Source organism: Miniopterus natalensis, chromosome 14 (genome assembly GCF_054644295.1).
Source record: "Miniopterus natalensis isolate mMinNat1 chromosome 14, mMinNat1.hap1, whole genome shotgun sequence".
In the NCBI taxonomy this organism is placed as follows: Eukaryota; Metazoa; Chordata; class Mammalia; order Chiroptera; family Miniopteridae; genus Miniopterus; species Miniopterus natalensis.
In genome coordinates, this window is record NC_142094.1 from 15,052,036 (window position 1) to 15,070,005 (window position 17,970).

The 17,970-nt window shown below is 43.2% G+C and overlaps 1 protein-coding gene across 1 annotated transcript; it reads left to right on the top strand.

Annotated features, from left to right (window-relative positions):
* Positions 1 to 4,106: 4,106 nt before the first annotated feature.
* On the top strand, positions 4,107 to 17,402 carry DYDC1 (DPY30 domain containing 1). The gene is made up of 6 exons (XM_016195531.2): positions 4,107 to 4,594; positions 5,054 to 5,155; positions 10,690 to 10,782; positions 14,122 to 14,178; positions 14,904 to 15,008; positions 17,329 to 17,402. Exons 1-6 carry the CDS (start codon positions 4,448 to 4,450, stop codon positions 17,356 to 17,358), a joined length of 534 nt encoding a protein of 177 aa, XP_016051017.1. The 5' UTR covers positions 4,107 to 4,447; the 3' UTR covers positions 17,359 to 17,402.
* Positions 17,403 to 17,970: the final 568 nt, after the last annotated feature.

A 17,970-nucleotide genomic window follows, 5' to 3' on the forward strand; every position in this document is an offset into this window, starting at 1 on the left:
AAAATACACGACCAATTAGTTTGCAGCGAATGTCTCCTCTGGCCAGTGGGTCTGGAGTCGGGAAGGGGGCGGGGGTCCCCGCCCTTCGTAGACAGGTAGCCCTTAGAGGCTCCTCCCAGTGAACCCACTGCCCCTTTCTCTCTCCCGGTGCGCACTGGCCTACCCGCCCCGCTCATTCCTCCCCGGCAGCCGGGTCCTCGCAGTCTCTAAACCGCAAGTCTCAGCGCTACCCTCGCGCCCCCTCCCTCCTCCCGCGCGCCCTGGGCTCCCGCACCCTGGAGCCCCCTCCTCTGTGCTGCGCGCGCCCCTCCCTCCTCCCGCGCGCCCGGGCTCCCGCACCCTGGAGCCCCCTCCTCTGTGCTGCGCGCACCCCTCCCTCCTCCCGCGCGCCCTGGGCTCCCGCACGCTGGAGCCCCCCTCCTCCGTGCTGCGCGCGCCCCTCCCTCCTCCCGCGCGCCCTGAGCTCCCGCACGCTGGAGCCCCCTCCTCTGTGCTGCGCGCCCCTCCCTCCTCCCGCGCGCCCGGGCTCCCGCACCCTGGAGCCCCTCCTCTGTGCTGCGCGCGCCCCTCCCTCCTCCCGCGCGCCCCGGGCTCCCGCACCGTGGAGCCCCCTCCTCTGTGCTGCGCGCGCCCCTTCCTCCTCCCGCGCGCCCTGGGCTCCCGCACCCTGGAGCCCCCTCCTCTGTGCTGCGCGCGCCCCCTGCCCACCCCGCGCGCTCCGCTCACCCGCCGGCGCTTTGTTTCCCGTTTGCGTGGGGCCCGGCTCGCGCCGCAGCGTTCCCGCTCGTTGCCTAGCGACGAGACGCGCCGCGCCGACGGAGGCGGTGCGCCTGGCGGGCGCAGGCGCAGTTGGGGAGCTCCGGCCTCGGGGTTGGCTGGGGGCCGGCGGCAGGGGGGCTTCGGGCCGTGGGACCTCGGGGCGGTGTGGGGCTCCGGCGACGCCCAGGCTCCCGAACCCAGCGGGGGTTAGTTCAGCGCCGAGGGCTCGGTGGGCACCTCCGGCGGGCTCCCTCCTCTTCCTCCGCGGCGACCGGCGCCGAGCCCTGGGAGGGCGGGGGAGGCGGGAAAGGGTCGCGGAAAGGAACCCGGGCGCCCCGACTCGAGGGCTGCCAAATAAAATACGGGGCGCCCAGGTAAACGTGCATTTCAGAGAAATAAGGAATAACTTTATAGTACAAGTACAGCGTAATGCATATCATTCGGTATCTGAAATGCAAATGTAACTGCGCGTCTGTGTGTCTGTTTGCTACGAATCCCTCCCTCCCCGCTCGGCCCGCCCGCTTTCTCCCTGGCCTGGCCCACGGACCTCTTTCTATTCTTGTAACAACGTCTCCAGATTAGAGGCAGCTGGCTCTGTGGGAAGGGGCTTTCTGATATGAAAAATAACATCCCTTCAAACAGCCTTGGTGAGATGGGCATTCCCGCGATGCCATTGACAGGAAGCTGCCCAAGGGGGTGGCGAGGCGCGCCTGGGGCCTCCCTGGGCGGGCGAGGCGCCCATGGAGCTGAGACTGGCCCTCCGTGGGCCCTGCTCTTAGGCCAGAGGTTTTCTCCCTTGGGGACCATGGTCCCCTTCCCGTGTATTACCTTTATGGAGTTGCAGCAAGAATCTATGCCCCTTTTATTTTATTTTTAAAATATGTTTTTATTGATTTTAGAGAAGAAGGGAGAGGGAGGGAGAAGCAGAAACATTGATGAGAAACATCTATGGGCTGCACCCTGAGCTCCCCCTACTGGAGATGGAGCCTGCAACTCTGGCATGTACCCTGACACAGAATCAAACCGGTGACCTCTTTGGTACATGGGACAAAGCTCAACCAACTGAGCCACATGCCCCCCGCCCCTTCTAATCTTTTTCCAGTTCAAATGATATGTCAATGTAATTATTTTTGTCCTTAGAGTATATCTCATCCAAGAAATACAGTGAAGATACTGTGTTCCAAATTCAGTTGTAATAATTCTTTTCTCTGCGTGGTTAAGATACCATTACCAGCTTGATAAAGAATCAGGTTCATTTGTGGCAGTTTTTAGAGTTTTAGTTTTTATTACTCCATTTACCTGCACACATACACATTCCTTTTCCCACTGCTGTTGCTAATACAAAAGGTGGCGTACTATAGACAATTTCTGCACCTTACTTTTTTTCACTTCACACTATGTCCTACAGATCACTCCCTTCTTTAGAGATCTTCCTCATTTCCTTTTATATTTGCGCAGTCACCCGTTGTGTTGCTGTATCTCACCAATCTTTAATGATGAACATTTGGATGGGATTCCAGTTTGTGTATTCCAACTACTGGTGTAAAATAACCATGTGCATATTTGACTTCATATTTTTGTAAGCTAGGATTCCAGAAGTGAGATTGAATGGTCAAAGGATAAATACATAAGTAATTTTCTAGATATTGCCAAATTCCCCTCCATAGGGGTTATACCATTTTGTACTCTCACCACTGTTGTATGAGAGAGAGCTATATTTTGGGGGTCTATGGATGAATTACAGGAGATCATTTTTTAAAAATTCAAGTATAGTTGGAATACAATATTACATTAATTCCAGGTGTATGGTATAGTAATTCGATGCTTACATATCTTGCAACGTGATCATCACACTAAGTCTAGAAAACACTTGTCATGGTACAAAGTTATCACAATTTTATTGACTGTTGCCCTTCACCTTTCATCTATCCCCCTACACCCTTCTGGCAACCATTGGTTTGATCTCTGTTTCTATGAGTCTGTTTCTGTTTTGTTTTGTTTTTTTTTAGTTTCCACATGTAAGTGAAACCATATGTTATTTGTCTTTTTCTGTCTGACTTATTTTACTTATCATAATACCCTCAAGTAATTGTTTAAAATTTTTTTTTTGCAAAATGTTAGATGCATTTGTCCAGCAGCAGGCCTAGACACACTGTCGTTCTACCCCTATAATTGGCCATGCCAGACATATAATAGGTAGTCAGTATCTGTATGTGTAGATATAGATAAATATAGATGTATATCTATATATATATAGATAGGCCAGATGGGAGGAGGGTTGGGGAGCTAGGTGAAAGAGTTAGAATTAAGGAGTATAAATTAGTAGCTACAAAATAGTCACAGGGATGTAAAGTGTAGCATAGGGAATATAGTCAATATTTAATAACTATTGATGGGTATTAGAATTACTGGGGGATCACTTCATATATAAATGTCTAACCACTATGCTATACACCTGAAACTAATATCAAATAATATTGAATGTCAACTATAATTGAAAAATAAAATTATATACATATATGTGTGTGTATAAATATATATATATCCAGAAGGGTCTAGCTTCCATAGGTTAATTTGAGGGTGATAGTTTTTTCATAGCACCTGAGATATAGTGGTTGCTGCATTTCTTTCTTTTAAAAATACCTGGTCTAAGGTTATTCCTGTCCATCTTCATAACTAATAGACTGGGACATTACTGGGAGAGTAGAGAAACTCATTTGTTTGCCACGATGGAGAACCAGCTGTGTCAGCCCTGTGATTAAAACACTCCTTGAGGGGCTAGAGGAGCTTGTCTTTTAGTGGAAGGACAGACACGTGCCTATAGGGATAATTCTCAGATAGTGTGACAAGTGCTGTGTGAGCTGCTTGGGAAGGAGGAACTTCTTTGCATTGCCTGGGAAAGCTCAGGGAAGGAGAGATGATCTATATCCTGCAGGTGAGGAGATAGGCATCATCATGTACAGAAGTCATGGAGATGGAAATGTGTAAGATGTGATCAGCAGAATGGCAGGATTTTCAGTGTGGTTAGAGCCCAGGCTATACTGCAATGGAAGAATCGTCTGGGGGTGAACCTCAAAGGACGTTGGGGCCAGAGTGTCAGGAGCTGCCTCATATGCTAGTCTTTGAAGGTTGAATTTTTTTTATTCTTTGGATTTGGAGATTCATGGACTTTTTTTTTTTGAGGTGGACTATTGTGATGTTTTCTAAAAATGATTCCCATGGCTTGGGAGGAGTGTCTTAGTACAGACATTAGGGTAACCACTTGAATCAGGAGTTGGATATGAGTCCCACCTCTACCATGTGCCACCTGCGTGATCTCTGTGTCTGGGCTTCCTCATCTGAAAAATGACGTCCATTTTTCAGGTGTGTTGTGAGGATTAAGTGAGACATGCATTGCCTGGCATATAGTCCTCTCACAATCAGTAATGACAGTATCCCTCTTCTGACTCTTGGACTCAGGATTTCAAAACTATTTTAGTTGTAGTGACTTCTCTGAAGCCTTTTTTGGAAACCATTGGAAGTCTCCTGGGGCCAGCTTGCTTGTGCCATCCGTGATGTGAGGTGCCCATGACTAGTGACAGGATGTAGTGCTTTGTTGGCCTCACTGGATTCTATTTTTATTGGGTCTTAATTGGAAATTTCCTGCATTAATGCAAAAACATTATCTTTCAGAAGTTAGGAGTTAGAAATGGAGTCGAGGTATCTTCAAAAGCACCTCGGGACGTGTCTAACTCAAGGTCTTGCAGATGTGGCAAGAATGCGCCCACTGGATCCAATAGAATATTTAGCATTGTGGATTTACAAATATAAGGAAAATGTGGTCATGGAGGAGCTGGTAAGTATGGATCTTCTTTTAGAAATTTAGAAGAGTAAAATAATTGGTCCCATATGTCTGCTTTTTAAAAATGTTCAGTATTATTATTTCTTCCTATTATAAACAGTGTGTTTAGTATACAAAAACTTGGACAACATGAAAAAGTAGAAAGAAGAAATTTCCCAAAGAAGATTTCTATTTAGATTTTTAGGTATTTTTTCCAATCCTTTTTCTAAACATTTGTCTATAGATTTTTTTTTTACGTAATTGTGGTCGTACTCAATGTATAATTTTTAAATTCGGTGCTCTTTATTCAAATAAAACACATATTTTCCCCAATTATTGTACAGTTTTCAAATGGATAGACTATACGTTGCCTTACCCTTTCCCTACTGTTGGTGACTAATATGCTTTCCGAATTGTTTGACAAGTCGTTTGATCTCTAATTAGTCATGCGATATTGCTTTTAAACGATGCTAGAGGCAGAAGGAGCTGGCCGACTTGGAGCGTGAGAGACAGGTGGCTCTGATGGAGCGGGAAGTGTTGGAGAGGCTCAAGGCGGAGGAGCTCATGTTTCAGCAGGTGAGACGGGCACGGGAGCTCGGAGGGGACTGCAGTCCGCAGTGTCAGCCTCCGTGTGGCGCAGCCCAAATGCTGAAAGATTCCCACCTCTGGTTACCTCCATATGGTTTTCTCATAGCTTCCTCTTTATGTACGCGTCGTCTTTGCTGGAGAAGCAGCAGCAGTGAGGTAGGAGGAAAACCCAGAGGGTGGGCTCGCTCGGGAGCCAAGGGGAGAGAGCATCCCAGTGACACCTCCGTGGTCAACCACGTCTGTGCCGGTTGAGTGAGAGCAGGATTGCAAAGTGCTCATTCAAGGCCACTTTGGTGGGAGCCACGTGGTGGGGTGGGGTGGGGTGTAGCAGGGGAGATGGTGAGTGTAGGTAATACTTTCAAGCAGGTTTTCAGGGGAAGGAGTTTTTGTGTGTGTGTATGTGTGTGTGTGTTTAAGGAACATAGTGGCGGGGGAGTGGTTGATAAGAAATACAGGGGATGATTGGTAGAGTCAGCTTTCCATGGAGAAAAAGGGAAACCGAGCCTGGAACATAGGTTAGGCAGGTAGAAGGGCACTTCTTTGATTCCTTGATTGAAGGGAAGAGGAGGGGATGGGACATGTGGGTGTATAGGTTTCGTGGCACAAAGTTGAAAGCAGTTTCTGTTGACTGCGTTGTCTTTATGAAGTAGGGACCACAATCGTCTTTCAGGAATGAGGTGGTAAAGTAGGAGGTGTGGGGAGAGTGGTGAAGGGTGTGGGATGGTGGCTTTGGAGATGGCAGAGAGCTGATCAGGGAAACAGCATTACTTGGTAGCATTGAGAACCCTGATGTAGTTGGAAACCACGCATTTATAATATAGTTTTCATCTGACTTGGTTTTGTGAGTACGTGATTTTCTGCACTTAGACCAAGATATCTGAGTGAAACTGTGGCAGAGGCAGACCCTTCTACTGAAGTAGGTTTGGGGTTCCAGGATTGGGGAACTGAAGATATTGGTAAGAGAATGATTGGAGAAATGGGTCATGGAGTCGTAACTAGGTAGGGCAAAGTTCCAGAGTAGCTTCTGGACTAATTTAATTTATGGAGAGACTCTCCACTAAATTTAAGTCACCCCTATAGTTGTACCATATGGTGCTTAACTCCAGAGTCTTAGCTCCAGTTTACACATCTAAAAAAGGGAAAGAAGCCAGTTATTTGGGTGTGTAGATAGAAAGTTAAATATAGACATGGGAAGTAGCTTTTTTATCTAATCTCCCATTCTTGACATTGGACAGAATATTCTAGGCACCTTATATGGACGTGGTTGTTGAAAACTTTACTGTTTCTGAGTCTTCCTTTTTCAGTCATTGGCTTATTCTTGTGGGGAAGTTACAAAGTGTTGAGTTGGACATCAAATGATCATCCAAACAGCCAAGTGTCTGCCGCAGTAGCCCCAGCTGTGAGTGACGATCTGCCCTTCCTCTTAGCAGCTCCTACGGCTGGTATCTGTACCCCATCTGTGAGAATAAGGAGAGCTTCTCAACAGTTCTCCCCCAGGACAATTACATCGTAAATGTAGATATACTTAACTTTCTTTAACTCATCTGCTTTATCTTTCTTAGATAAAATTTGTCAGTACTAGAAATCAAACATTTCTCTAGCTATATCATGTTGACCAGTATAAAGCAATCCACTGTGCATTGAACCTTAAGCATTGTATTGGGAGCGAAAGATATAATGATATTCTGCAAAAGATTTTATGGCCAGTTAAAGATGTGGAGTGGTGACACAGATGAGAGAAGGTGAAGGGACACGCGGAGAGATGTGCCAACAGAGAAAAGCTTGAGAGTGTGAGGCTGAGATGAAGAGAAACCGAGAGGCCTCTCTGTTCCCCCTGAATCAGGTGGCTGGAGGTTCAGGACTCTGGTCACCTGCCTATTGATTGCAAGAGCCAGTGTTCTCATAGTAATAACACTGGCTGGGGACGCCTTGAAAATTTAGGCACTCTCCAGCAAGCCTGAGTCCTTGTGGACAGGCTAGTATTTTCATTGCTGTTTTCTACTTAAGAGCTTATTTTAGAAGTAGCAGCTTTTTTATTTTTTTATTTGATTACCTTTCTAATGATTTTTCTGTCTTTGTGTACAGAAGGGAATTGGGTTTTGAAAATTTCCTGAGAATGTTAAGAAACTGGTTATGTTGACCACTGTGGTGGGTATTTAACAACTGCACTTTGCATTATTGTTGAGAGATTTGAGTTATTTCACTTTCTCTACCATTGTCTGAAAGTTAATAGAATGACATGTTCCTGCATTTCAGCTACCTGTCTTAGTGCTGGTAGTACAGGAATGTGAACAATTACTTTAACAGCCCTTTATGAATAAGTATTAATCACTGTTTATTATCCCTATTTATTCAGATGTTTTACTTAAAAACTGTAGTTTTAAAATGCTCTTAATGGGATGAGCATATTAGCTTGTTTATGAGGTAGGCTGGATTGATGGTGACAATTTATTTTCTGGCTTAGAGGTTGGCAAACTCTTTCTCCAAGGGTAGATATTCTAGAGGTAAAACTGAAGATATTATGTAGGTATTATGGTGTATTATGTACATATAGCAAGAAAGAAAACAAATTTCCACAAATGTTTTATTAATGAAATGAATAATAAATAATTATTTGAATAGAATATTTTTGTAATATAAGCTTACTACTAAGAAGAATTAAATTCATTTTTTAAATAAAGCATTTCACTTAGTTGGAGTTCAAATTGAATGTTCCCTATCATCAAAGTTGTTTGAAAATGTTTATCTGTTAGTGCTGATCTGAAATGAGATTTTATGTATTTATCTTTGAAAGTATCCTTTCACACGTAGGTCCTGCCAGATATTGGTATCAGCCCATGTGCATTTAATTTTGAGCATATTCATCTCTTGGAAGGCATTCATGGAGTTCTATTAGGTTTTTCTCTTGATATTTGTTTTTTAGCATGTTCTTGCCTTGTAGATCAGTCACTTCCAGTTGAAGGTTGGTATTAGCTTCTCAATTACAGTTCAGTGGGTTTTGAAATATGGAAATTTACTTTGTGCTTACATCGTGGCCTAACAACACTCCGGAACTACAGTTTGAGCTTGGAAAATATACCTGCTGCAAATTTGTGTGGGAATGGAGACCTAGTTCCTTGTTTTGGTTTTGACAGCACTAGAAGTATATAAAGCAGCTTGGCATGGGGATTCAAACATTAATTGTTGAAACAATTTTTCTGCAATGTAAGTTTTACATATAAATGCTATTTTGCCTTAAAATTTTAGGTTGAATTGATTAAAAAACATTATTAAGTCTGCAGCAAAAAGCGAATTTCCAGAGCCATTTAATTTTTTATAATAGTGGCTGAAATGGTTCTTCTCATTGAGAAAATTTCAGTCTCAGAAATTCACAGCAAAACATGACCACCATGAAGCCATGAAACTGCCGTGTGGTAGGGCGAGTCAAGATCTAGCCAGCTTCTGTTTCTGACAAAAATTCATAGGACTGACGATGCTTAAGTTCATACAAGAGAATGTAGGACACTGTTGACACCATTAGCTCAATGCACATGATAGAGTGAAGTATTTTCTGCAGAGTGGCTGCTGTTCAATACCATGAGCTCTCATAGGCTTTAAACACTGTTTTCACAAGCTTTGTAAATTTGTCCAACTTAACCTTTTTCTGTTTTATGGTTCCACATATATTTTTTTAATCAGTTCTTGTAATGCATCTTAGCAGATTTCACTTCCGGTTGTACCGAATTAATGTTTCTCAGCTTCTTTGAAAATATTATTGCTTGTAGTTGTCCCATGAAGACCATTCACAGAGGCTGATTTTTCAGTCGCTTCAAACTCGGCATTGACCCCTTGAGTAAACAACAGTTGAGCAGTGTTGGGAACATTTGTCCACTCATCAGGAGCCAGGGAGAACCTCCTAGAATCATTTGCCTTGCATTTAATTGACAACTATCGATCCCAATGTCATCAGCTCTGTGAGCAACTGTTCTAGCCCAAAGGCTAATGTTAAATAAGCTTGTTTTCCCAGACACTGAAATCAAACATGTTTTAATTAAATAACATTTGGAAGATGTGTTCTTTGTTTGACTAACAAATGAGCCACTTGAAAACTTACTTTTTTTTTTGTTAATCCTAACCGGAGGATATTTTTTTCATTGATTTTTTTTTTTAGAGAGAATTTCTTGAAGGAAGGGAGGGAGGGACAGAGGGAGACAGAGAGGGGAGGGGGAGAGAGAGAGAGAGAGAGAGAAACACTGATGTGAGAGAGTCACATCGAATGGTTGCTTCCTACATGCACCCCAACTAGGGCCAGGGATTGAACCTGCAACCCAGGTTCCTGCCCTTGACTGGGAATTGAACCCTTTGGTCCTCAGGCTGACACTCTAACCAGTGGCCACACCAGTCAGGGCTTGGAAACTTACTTTTGTTGCAGCCTCATTTTCATTTTTAATTTTTGTGAAGAAATTCTGTAGAGATGAAATAATTGGGTTTTTAAATTTTAAATATGTTTTTGTTGATTTTTGAGAGCGAGAGAGGAAGGGAGAGGGATAGAGAGATAGAAGCATCAATGAGAGAGAAACATCATCAATCGGCTGCCTCCTGCACGCTTTCTATTGGGGATCAAGCCCAAAACCTAGGCATGTGCCCTGACCAGGAATCGAACTGGTGACCTCTTGGTTCAAGGGTCGATGCGCAACCACTGAACCATGCCGGCTGGGCAATTTTGCTTCTTATTTTTACCTGATGGATAAGCACTAATTAAAAATAAATATCGCAGTATAGTGATAATGTGACCCTGCAGATCTGTTGACTAGTGTGCTAGGCAGCCATGCAGTGATGAGAGTGCCCCTTATGGTCTGTGTTGCAACTACTCAACTGTGCTGTTGTAGTGCAAAAGCAGTCATGAGAGTGACCATGGCAGTGTTTCAATAAAACTTTATTTATAGACACTGAAATTTGAATTTCACATTATTATTATTATTATTTGATATTTTTCAGCCATTTAAAAATGTACAAACCATTTGTAGCTTTAGGGCTGTATAAAAGCAGGAGTTGGATCGGATTTGGCCCACAGAATTTTGTTTGCTAACCCCTTTGCTAGTATGGCATAGGCGTTGAGTTGGGACCAAATACATTGTTGACTATCAGTGGTTTCAGATAATAAGGATTTTCTCATCCACTCTCTGTAACCAAGTTTTGGTGGTTTGAAGACCCATCCATCTCTGCTTAACAAGATTTTATCGGAAAAAATTGCTGCAATCTCATTTGTTTCTTCAAGAAAAACAGAGACAGTGACTTGATTCTGTACAAATTGTGCTTTTCTACAATTAGCAATTAAGGAAGCTTCCTTTTTATATTGTATATTTCAGGAAATATTTGTAAACGCTATAAAGTATTAGGTGTCTGTGATCACTTATTTTTGTAAGTTTTTGAAATTTAGGTGGGTGTAAACTTAATGATCCAGGGACATTTCAGAGTGATAGAGTTAATTCCTGGCAGTTGATCTGACTCTGACATGACCTACTTTTTTTCTGAATATTCAGCAGCAGTTGGCCATCCAGCTGGAGTTGGAAATGCAAGAAAAAGAGAGACAGAGAATAGAAAAACTAGAGAGAGCTCAAGAACAATTAGAGAAGGTAATTTGAAGGTTTATAAAACTTTTATTTAAAACCTCTTAGAATCCTCAAGCTGTTTTTTTCTAGATGTTATATCATGAGTTTCATAGTCTAAGACCTGCCACACAGCTGTGTGACTTAAACATGTCTTATCTCTTTGAAAAATAGAGATAACAGTCTAATATTATTAGCAATATTTCACTGGGTTATTTTAAGGATCAAATAAGATTGTGTGTGCAAAACTGCTTTGTGAGCAATTTCATAAAAGTGATATTCATAGTTCTCTAATAGTGATATTATCAACATTTTGGTTAAGAGTGAATTATTTCTAATTATGGTGGTTGATGTGAAGGTCTTTATAATATTGGAGGTACTCTGATCTCTGGCACAGTAGTGCATCTCTTTTCTTTATGTTAGGTATATTATCAACAATAATTTACATTTAAAATATGTTAATATGGATTTTTTCATGTCTTTTTATTAAATAAACTATGCAGTAACTTAAATCAAAAAGTTCATCTCCATTTACTATGTCTGTATAATATGTCAAGCCTCTAATTTGGCCAATGTTTCCTGATATCCCCAAAGTATGTGTCATATAGACCAAACTTCTGAATGACCGAGTTATAGTTTTCAACTGGATATTTCCTATTGTATGTTATAGCCAGTATCTGTTATGTAAATGTTACTCTTCTATTCCATAATTAAGAATAAAAACAGAAGCAGGTTTTATAGAATATGTTTATTAACAGCTTAGATGAGAGCATCAATACTTAAAATAATTTTCTAAAAGTTGGAAGGGTGAATTGAATAAAAAAAAGATGAGTTTTAAAAGGATAAATTCAAAGCCTTATATGTAGTTTTAAAATATACAGGTGCTGATGCTATCTTAGTCTTAGTAGGGTACATGGATATACATGCATGCATACACACACTCATAAATACATATAAATACATACCCTTTTTCTCTTCAGTTAAGATTCAGTGATCTAAAATGAAGAAGCCCTGGCCAGTGTGGCTCAGTTGATTGGGCATCATCCCATGCACCGAAAGGTTGCTGGTTCAATTCCCGATCAGGGCACATGCCTGGGCTGTGGACTAGATCCCTGGTAGGGGGTGTCCAGGAAGCAGCTGATTGATGTTCTCTCACATCAGTGTTTCTCTCTCTTTCTCCCTCTTCCTTCCTTCCTCTCTCTCTCTCTCTCTCTCTCTCTCTCTCGAAAAAGCAATAAAAAATTAAAAAACACACAAAAGAAGTTAAAACAGAATATCAAGGAGACAGTGATCAGAATGATAAGACAATCGAAAGTATTTTTTATCAAGATGCCCTGATTGGTATTGTCAGCCAGTGGTCGTTTGTGCCAATTCAGCAACAACAGGAATCCCTACTGTGGGCTGTGGTGAAGAAGGAAACTTTATTCAGTGCAAAACAGCTCAATTGTGCTAGAGCACGGCTGTGAAAGCAGCTCAGCAGCGAACAGGTCTGGGGCCAGGCCCCTCTCCGGCTGGACAGCTCTGCTCTGCGGCAGTCTGCTTCACTCTGCCCTGGCGAGGGAGCCCTGGCCTTGCAGCTCAGCCAGGGAGGTGCGGGTGGGGAAAGAAAGTGAGCTCTCAAACAGAGGGGAGCTGGCTTTCATGGACAGAAATCCCCACCCCGGGCCCTGATTGGTCTGTCCCCTTGCAAATGAGGACTCCAAATCCTGCAAGTCTGATTGGTCCAAAAGGCACTGGCCTGATTGGCTGGGACTTCACTCCTCAGTCTTATTGGTTGAAGCAGGATTTCGGGAGCTCCTTTCTAAGGGCAGCTCAGATGGCCTGTACGCAGCGCAGGCAGTTCAGCGCAGAGGCAGGTAGTTCAGTATAGGTTTCTCCCTGGTTTGCATGAGAGGCCCCTGTGCAGAAGTGGCTGCTAGGCTCTGTTTTTTAAAATTTGAGCCCAGTTAGCAACCAGGAGCCCTTCTCAGTAGGTGTCTTTTTTTCCCTCAGGATTCACATAATATTTGAATGTTTGAAAGTCTATGATTTATAGGAGGGGTTCCAGTCTGTTTTGTGGCTCCATAAGGCTTACACGTGTTATTGACTCTCTGTAGGCATCATCAGACCTTGTGACCTGAGCCACAATAACTTCAATATTCCATGTTTCTACTAGCTGACCACCCCTCAGCTTTCTCCTGCACCCCTGCCTTACCCATTGCTTAGAAATGAGTCCTTTTATGTCTTTTTTGCCCTTGCCTTCTGGTGGCTGCAGAGATAGTACTTAAACTATTATTTGCAAAAGGAAATTTATTGGAAGGATCCTGGGTTAAAGAAAGGGCTTTACAGCTAAACTGTGAAGGGCTCTGATACAGTTGGACCTTCAAGACCCTCGGGAGCACGAAAATCAAATGCTACCCGGGTTCTTTCTTCTGCTGTTCTCTGGCCCTTGGTTTTAGTCTTTCTAACAATTGGTGCACATGGATGAGGCACGTGGTCCTTAAAGGCCCTTGGGTCTCATAAATATTGTGGGTCCTACCACCTGAGAGGAGTGGATTCCTTTTTTTGTTTTGGTTTCAGTTAAGAAAAGCATCTTGGGGAAGGATTCTGACTGGCTTATTTTGTATCAAGTATTCATCCATTGGCTGGGGCCAGGGTCCTATGAGAACATGGACTTTCCCACTACAGCCATGTGTGATGGGCTAAGATGTTACAGGAGAATGGAATGGCCTTGAGAAATATACCCTATCCTCTATAATTACAGTTCCTAATCTTTGAACAGCCAAAATAAATCAGCTCAGGATCAGTTAGGTCACCCTGCTGCCTTGGAATAAAAAGACAGAGGCCATTGCAAGACATGGTTGGTTAGAAAAATATTTTCACATATACAACAAGGCCTCCCATGTGTTCAGAGTACTATGGAGGGCATTGCTTGGATACTCTGAGAGGATTCGCATATTGGATAGTGACTTTGGGACACCTTAACACCCTCAGAAATATTTACCTCTTTCTTACTATGTGTACAATTTTACTTCACTGCAAGTTCTCCCTAAAATCTCTTCTTCTAAGAATTTATTAAAAATTTTGTTTTGTCACTTTTTATATTTGCTAATAACTTGGCTTCAGATTTGAGGTTTCAGCCCATTTCATTTAATAAAAAATTGTATTTAATTATAAACAAAACATGGTTGTCTTCTCTTAATATAGAGTATTAAATGATACTGATTGTCAGTTTTGTATTGTGTTCAGATCACTCATTTAAGAGTGATAACATTCTCACTGTTAAATTGATCATAGCATTATATAAAAGTAAAACTGCTTGAAAGTTAAACACATAATCAAAATGAAAAGTATAGTCAAAGTATTTTTCTTTTTTATATATTATAGGAGATGGCAATGAATATGGAAAATGAAGCTAAGGGTGAAGTTACTTCACATAGAGAAGTGAGAAAAAAAGTTATTTTGTATTACACGAAATAAATGAGTATCCTGGAATTTAAAGCTTAATTTTGATGCATTAGTAGCTAAATTTTTAATAAGGAGGTTATCAAAACTGATAGGCCAAATATATATTCTAGTAATAACAAGCTGCAAATAAGGTGTGCTTAAATTTTAAAGCAAAATCTCAAGGCGGATAAAAGTTCAGTTCGTATTTTTAAGACCCAGAATATTATGAGATATTGACCACATGATTGCTTACAATGATATATTTTAAATTTCTGAATATATTTTTAAAGCAAGTTTTAGCATTCATTCCTAGAATTCTCTTGTTATTAACAGATATTGGTTCATTCCATTAATTAACAATGCTGAATTTTTTATTTATTTTTAATCCTCACCTGAGGATATTTTTTTCATTGCTTTTCAGAGAGAGTAGAAGGGACAGAGGGAGAGGGAGGAAAGAGAGAGAGGGAGAGACACTGATGTGAGAGACACATTGATTGGTTGCCTCCAGCGCAGACTGAGCCTGCAACCAAGGTGGTGCCCTTGGCCGATGGAACCTGGGACCTTCAGGCTGCGGGCCGACGCGCTAACCACTGAGCAACCGGCTGGGGCAACAGTGCTGAATTTTGATGTTGTAATTCAGGAATTTCTTACCAGGATTGAAAGAAAATTAATGTATTAACTTGGGAGTCACTTAAAAGTAAAACTGAAATTTACAATTGTAGGAGTCCCCAATAGAAGGAGGCAAGACGATAGCTGAGATGAGCGATCGCTACGGGGCACCGAACTTGAGCAGAGTGGAAGAGCTCGATGAACCAATGCTCTCTAATGTGAGTACGGTGAGGAGAGTGTTTTGTGAAAACCGGGTTTTTTACTTGCGGGAAGCCTTGTGAATGTGAGGCCAGCACTGGTTGGCAGATGGGCCCTTTGCTCCATCGGAAGGAAACCGGCTCCCTAACAGGGTGCCGAGCACATCGCCGCCTGGCCTGGGCGCTGTTGGGAGCGCGTGCGGCTGGCCCAGGTGGGGATGGGCATGCTCGGCTCCTTCCAGGGCGGCACCACTGGCGGCGCAGGAGCTGCAAGCTTGGGTTGGGGTAACGGAGGCTGATGCGTGTGTTTTGGGGTTAGGCTTTCAATTTTTCCAAATATGTTTTAAATTCATTTGGTAAAACACATAATCTTTAAATTTGAGGGGTCAGCATCTTGCCTCTCAGTAGCAAACCCTGGAACCAGGTAAGTATCTTAATGAAAGCATATGCTTTTACAGTCTATACATTTTTTATTCAAGAAACATGCAATGTTTTCTACATGCCAACCACTGCGCCCGAGGCTATTGTGAATAAAATAGTTTTGGCCTTGTTTAGGGGAGAAACACAACTGAACAAGCAATTAATAGTCACAGTTCGAGTGGGCAGGAGATTTCCTGTCCAAACCAGCACCCTCCAAGAGTGAGAGGAGGGGCTGCCGAGAGGGAAGCCGATGGGCAGGTGCAAACTGGGACTGTCCCAGCAGACAGCATGCTTAGTCACCTTTGTCAGTGCTCACTGACAAGGGGACAGCAGCCCCGTTGAGGCACCTTGGTCGGGGGAGGCTTCCTGAAGGACGCCAGTTATTTGTCACTTGGGATGGAGGGTGGGGCTGAGAGCACAGTAAGTGTGCAGACCCCAAGAGGGAGGTCTGTGGGGAGTGTGACGCAGGGAGGGTGCGATAAGGCGGGGAGGAAGGGAGGCCAGTCCACGAGAGGACTTGTAATCTGCTCGGACGATTAGGTTTGATCCTGAAGGCAGTGGAGGCCGATATAATCAGAACTTCATTTTAGAAAGGCCGTCTGGCTTCAGCATATAGAAGAAAATGGAGCCATAGATTTGAGAAGAACTTTAGGAAACTGTTGTAGTGATCTGGACAGCAGTGCCCTTGGTGGCCCACAGTAGCAAATGGTGTTTTTGAAAGCTGTTCAGAAAGTGGAGCTGGAAGTGGACTGGGTACGAATCAGTCAGTGGGAAACTTTTATTAAATGTTTTGGTAGTATGCAGGGTGCTAGAAAATGCCAGTGAACAAAACAGATTGGGTTCCTGCCCTTTGGGGCAATAGGCCAATGGAGAAGGTGCTCTGAGAGGTCGGAGCAGGGAAACCTGGCCTCCCCTAGATATATCTCCTCAAGGAAGGGAAGTTTAAGGAATCAGCTTGAGACAAACCCAGCAGATGCTTTCAAGGAACTGAAATAGTACAGTATTATGGCTGAGTGGCATGGAGCTAGGAGAGTGGTGTGGAGCTTGGAGACGTGCACAGAGGTCAGATCACACTGGGCTCTCCAGGTCATGTTAGGGATTTTGGACTTAAGTGCAGTGGGAGTCATTGAAAGGGTTTAAAGACTAGATCTCTGTTTTTAGAAAGTTGAGAGAGGATTTAAATGGGCAGGAGTGGAAACACGAGACCACTTAGGAAGTTATTACAGTCATCCAGATGCAAAGGTGACCAGGACTAGGGCTGGGGTGCAAACAGCAGAGATTGGGGGAACGAATGGATCCAATATTGACCGAGAGGATAAGAGAGAGACAGAAGTCGAGGATGATGCCCAGAGTTCTGCCTTGGGCACTGGATAGACTCTTTACCACTTTTGAGCTTTACCATTTGTTGAGTTGAGGAACATAAGAAGAGAAAGTAGGTTTTGTGAAAACGATGGCTTCGGTTGTGGACATGTTGAATTTTAGGTGAAACTGGCCAAAGGCCAGATGGTTTACAAGGCAGGTCTGGAGGACAGGAGAGAGGTCCAGGTGGAGACAAGTCAGCAGTCACGGGCATATATGCTAATTGAAGCTAGGAGAGCAAGTAAGATACCAGGAGAGCATGTAGAATACAGGAGGGACTGAGGGTGAAACCATTCTACTCCAGCATTTAAGGGGTGGGCGGAGGAAGGGAACTGCTGGGAAGATAAGGGTACCATCAGAGAAGCAGAAGAAAGGATGGGTTATAAGTGCGTTGAGAACACGGTTATATTGAACTTGGGTTATATTTGAAATAATTTGAAATTATAAAAAAACTTCATTTACATAGTCACATAGAAATTACCTAAACTCTATTTTCTTTGGCTCGTACACTTTCACAGTTCTAATTGTATTAAAATATATTTACTTTTTATTTTGCCTTTAGGTTGACTTAAACATTGATCAAGATTTGTAGGATCAACCAAGCTAAGAGCAATAAACGTTTCTGCTTGTTTCAAGTTTCAAAATATGAAGTTTCCAATTGTAGTTTTTGCTTCCAAACTTGAACTCCCCCCCCCCCCCCCCATAAAGGCAGCTTTATAAATGGTGGCCTTAAAATACTGGCTTGGATTCCCCAGCGCAACCGGTTACTCTCACGATTCCACTGAGAGAACAGGATAATTTCTCAAAGCAACCAAAAGGGGCAAATGAGAGATAAACTGAAAGACTGTGTGTATCTAAGTGAGGACAAGATTGCCTGAGAGGAAAGTTATTGTCTGCGAGAAGTGGGAGAGGCTGCCACTGTGCAGGGCTCAGGAATATTCAGCATGCTTTAGATATGGCATTTCCCCCTGGGAGAGAACCGCAGAGATTTCCCTGGTTTGCTGGGAAGTGATGCTTCGTAGTACCCTTAACCCAGGCTTATTGACGGGGCTCGGATGGGTACAGATACAGAGAAGCGTCACTGCCTCTGGGACAATCAGTGGACGATGGCACTGGATGCAGGCCATGCATGCAGGCTGTTTCCTGGAATGGACACTGGGTGGTCTGTGGACCCTCACTGCGCTCTTGGCCCCTTGGAAATTTC

What these genes read in the sequence shown, in the direction of transcription:
- DYDC1 (XM_016195531.2), top strand. Translation starts at nt 4,448, where the DNA reads ATGGAGTCGAGGTATCTTCAAAAGCACCTCGGGACGTGTCTAACTCAA. An exon ending in AGGAGCTCATGTTTCAGCAG is followed by an intron (nt 5,156 to 10,689) that starts GTGAGACGGGCA and finishes CTGAATATTCAG; the next exon opens with CAGCAGTTGGCCATCCAGCT. An exon ending in AAGTTACTTCACATAGAGAA is followed by an intron (nt 14,179 to 14,903) that starts GTGAGAAAAAAA and finishes TTACAATTGTAG; the next exon opens with GAGTCCCCAATAGAAGGAGG.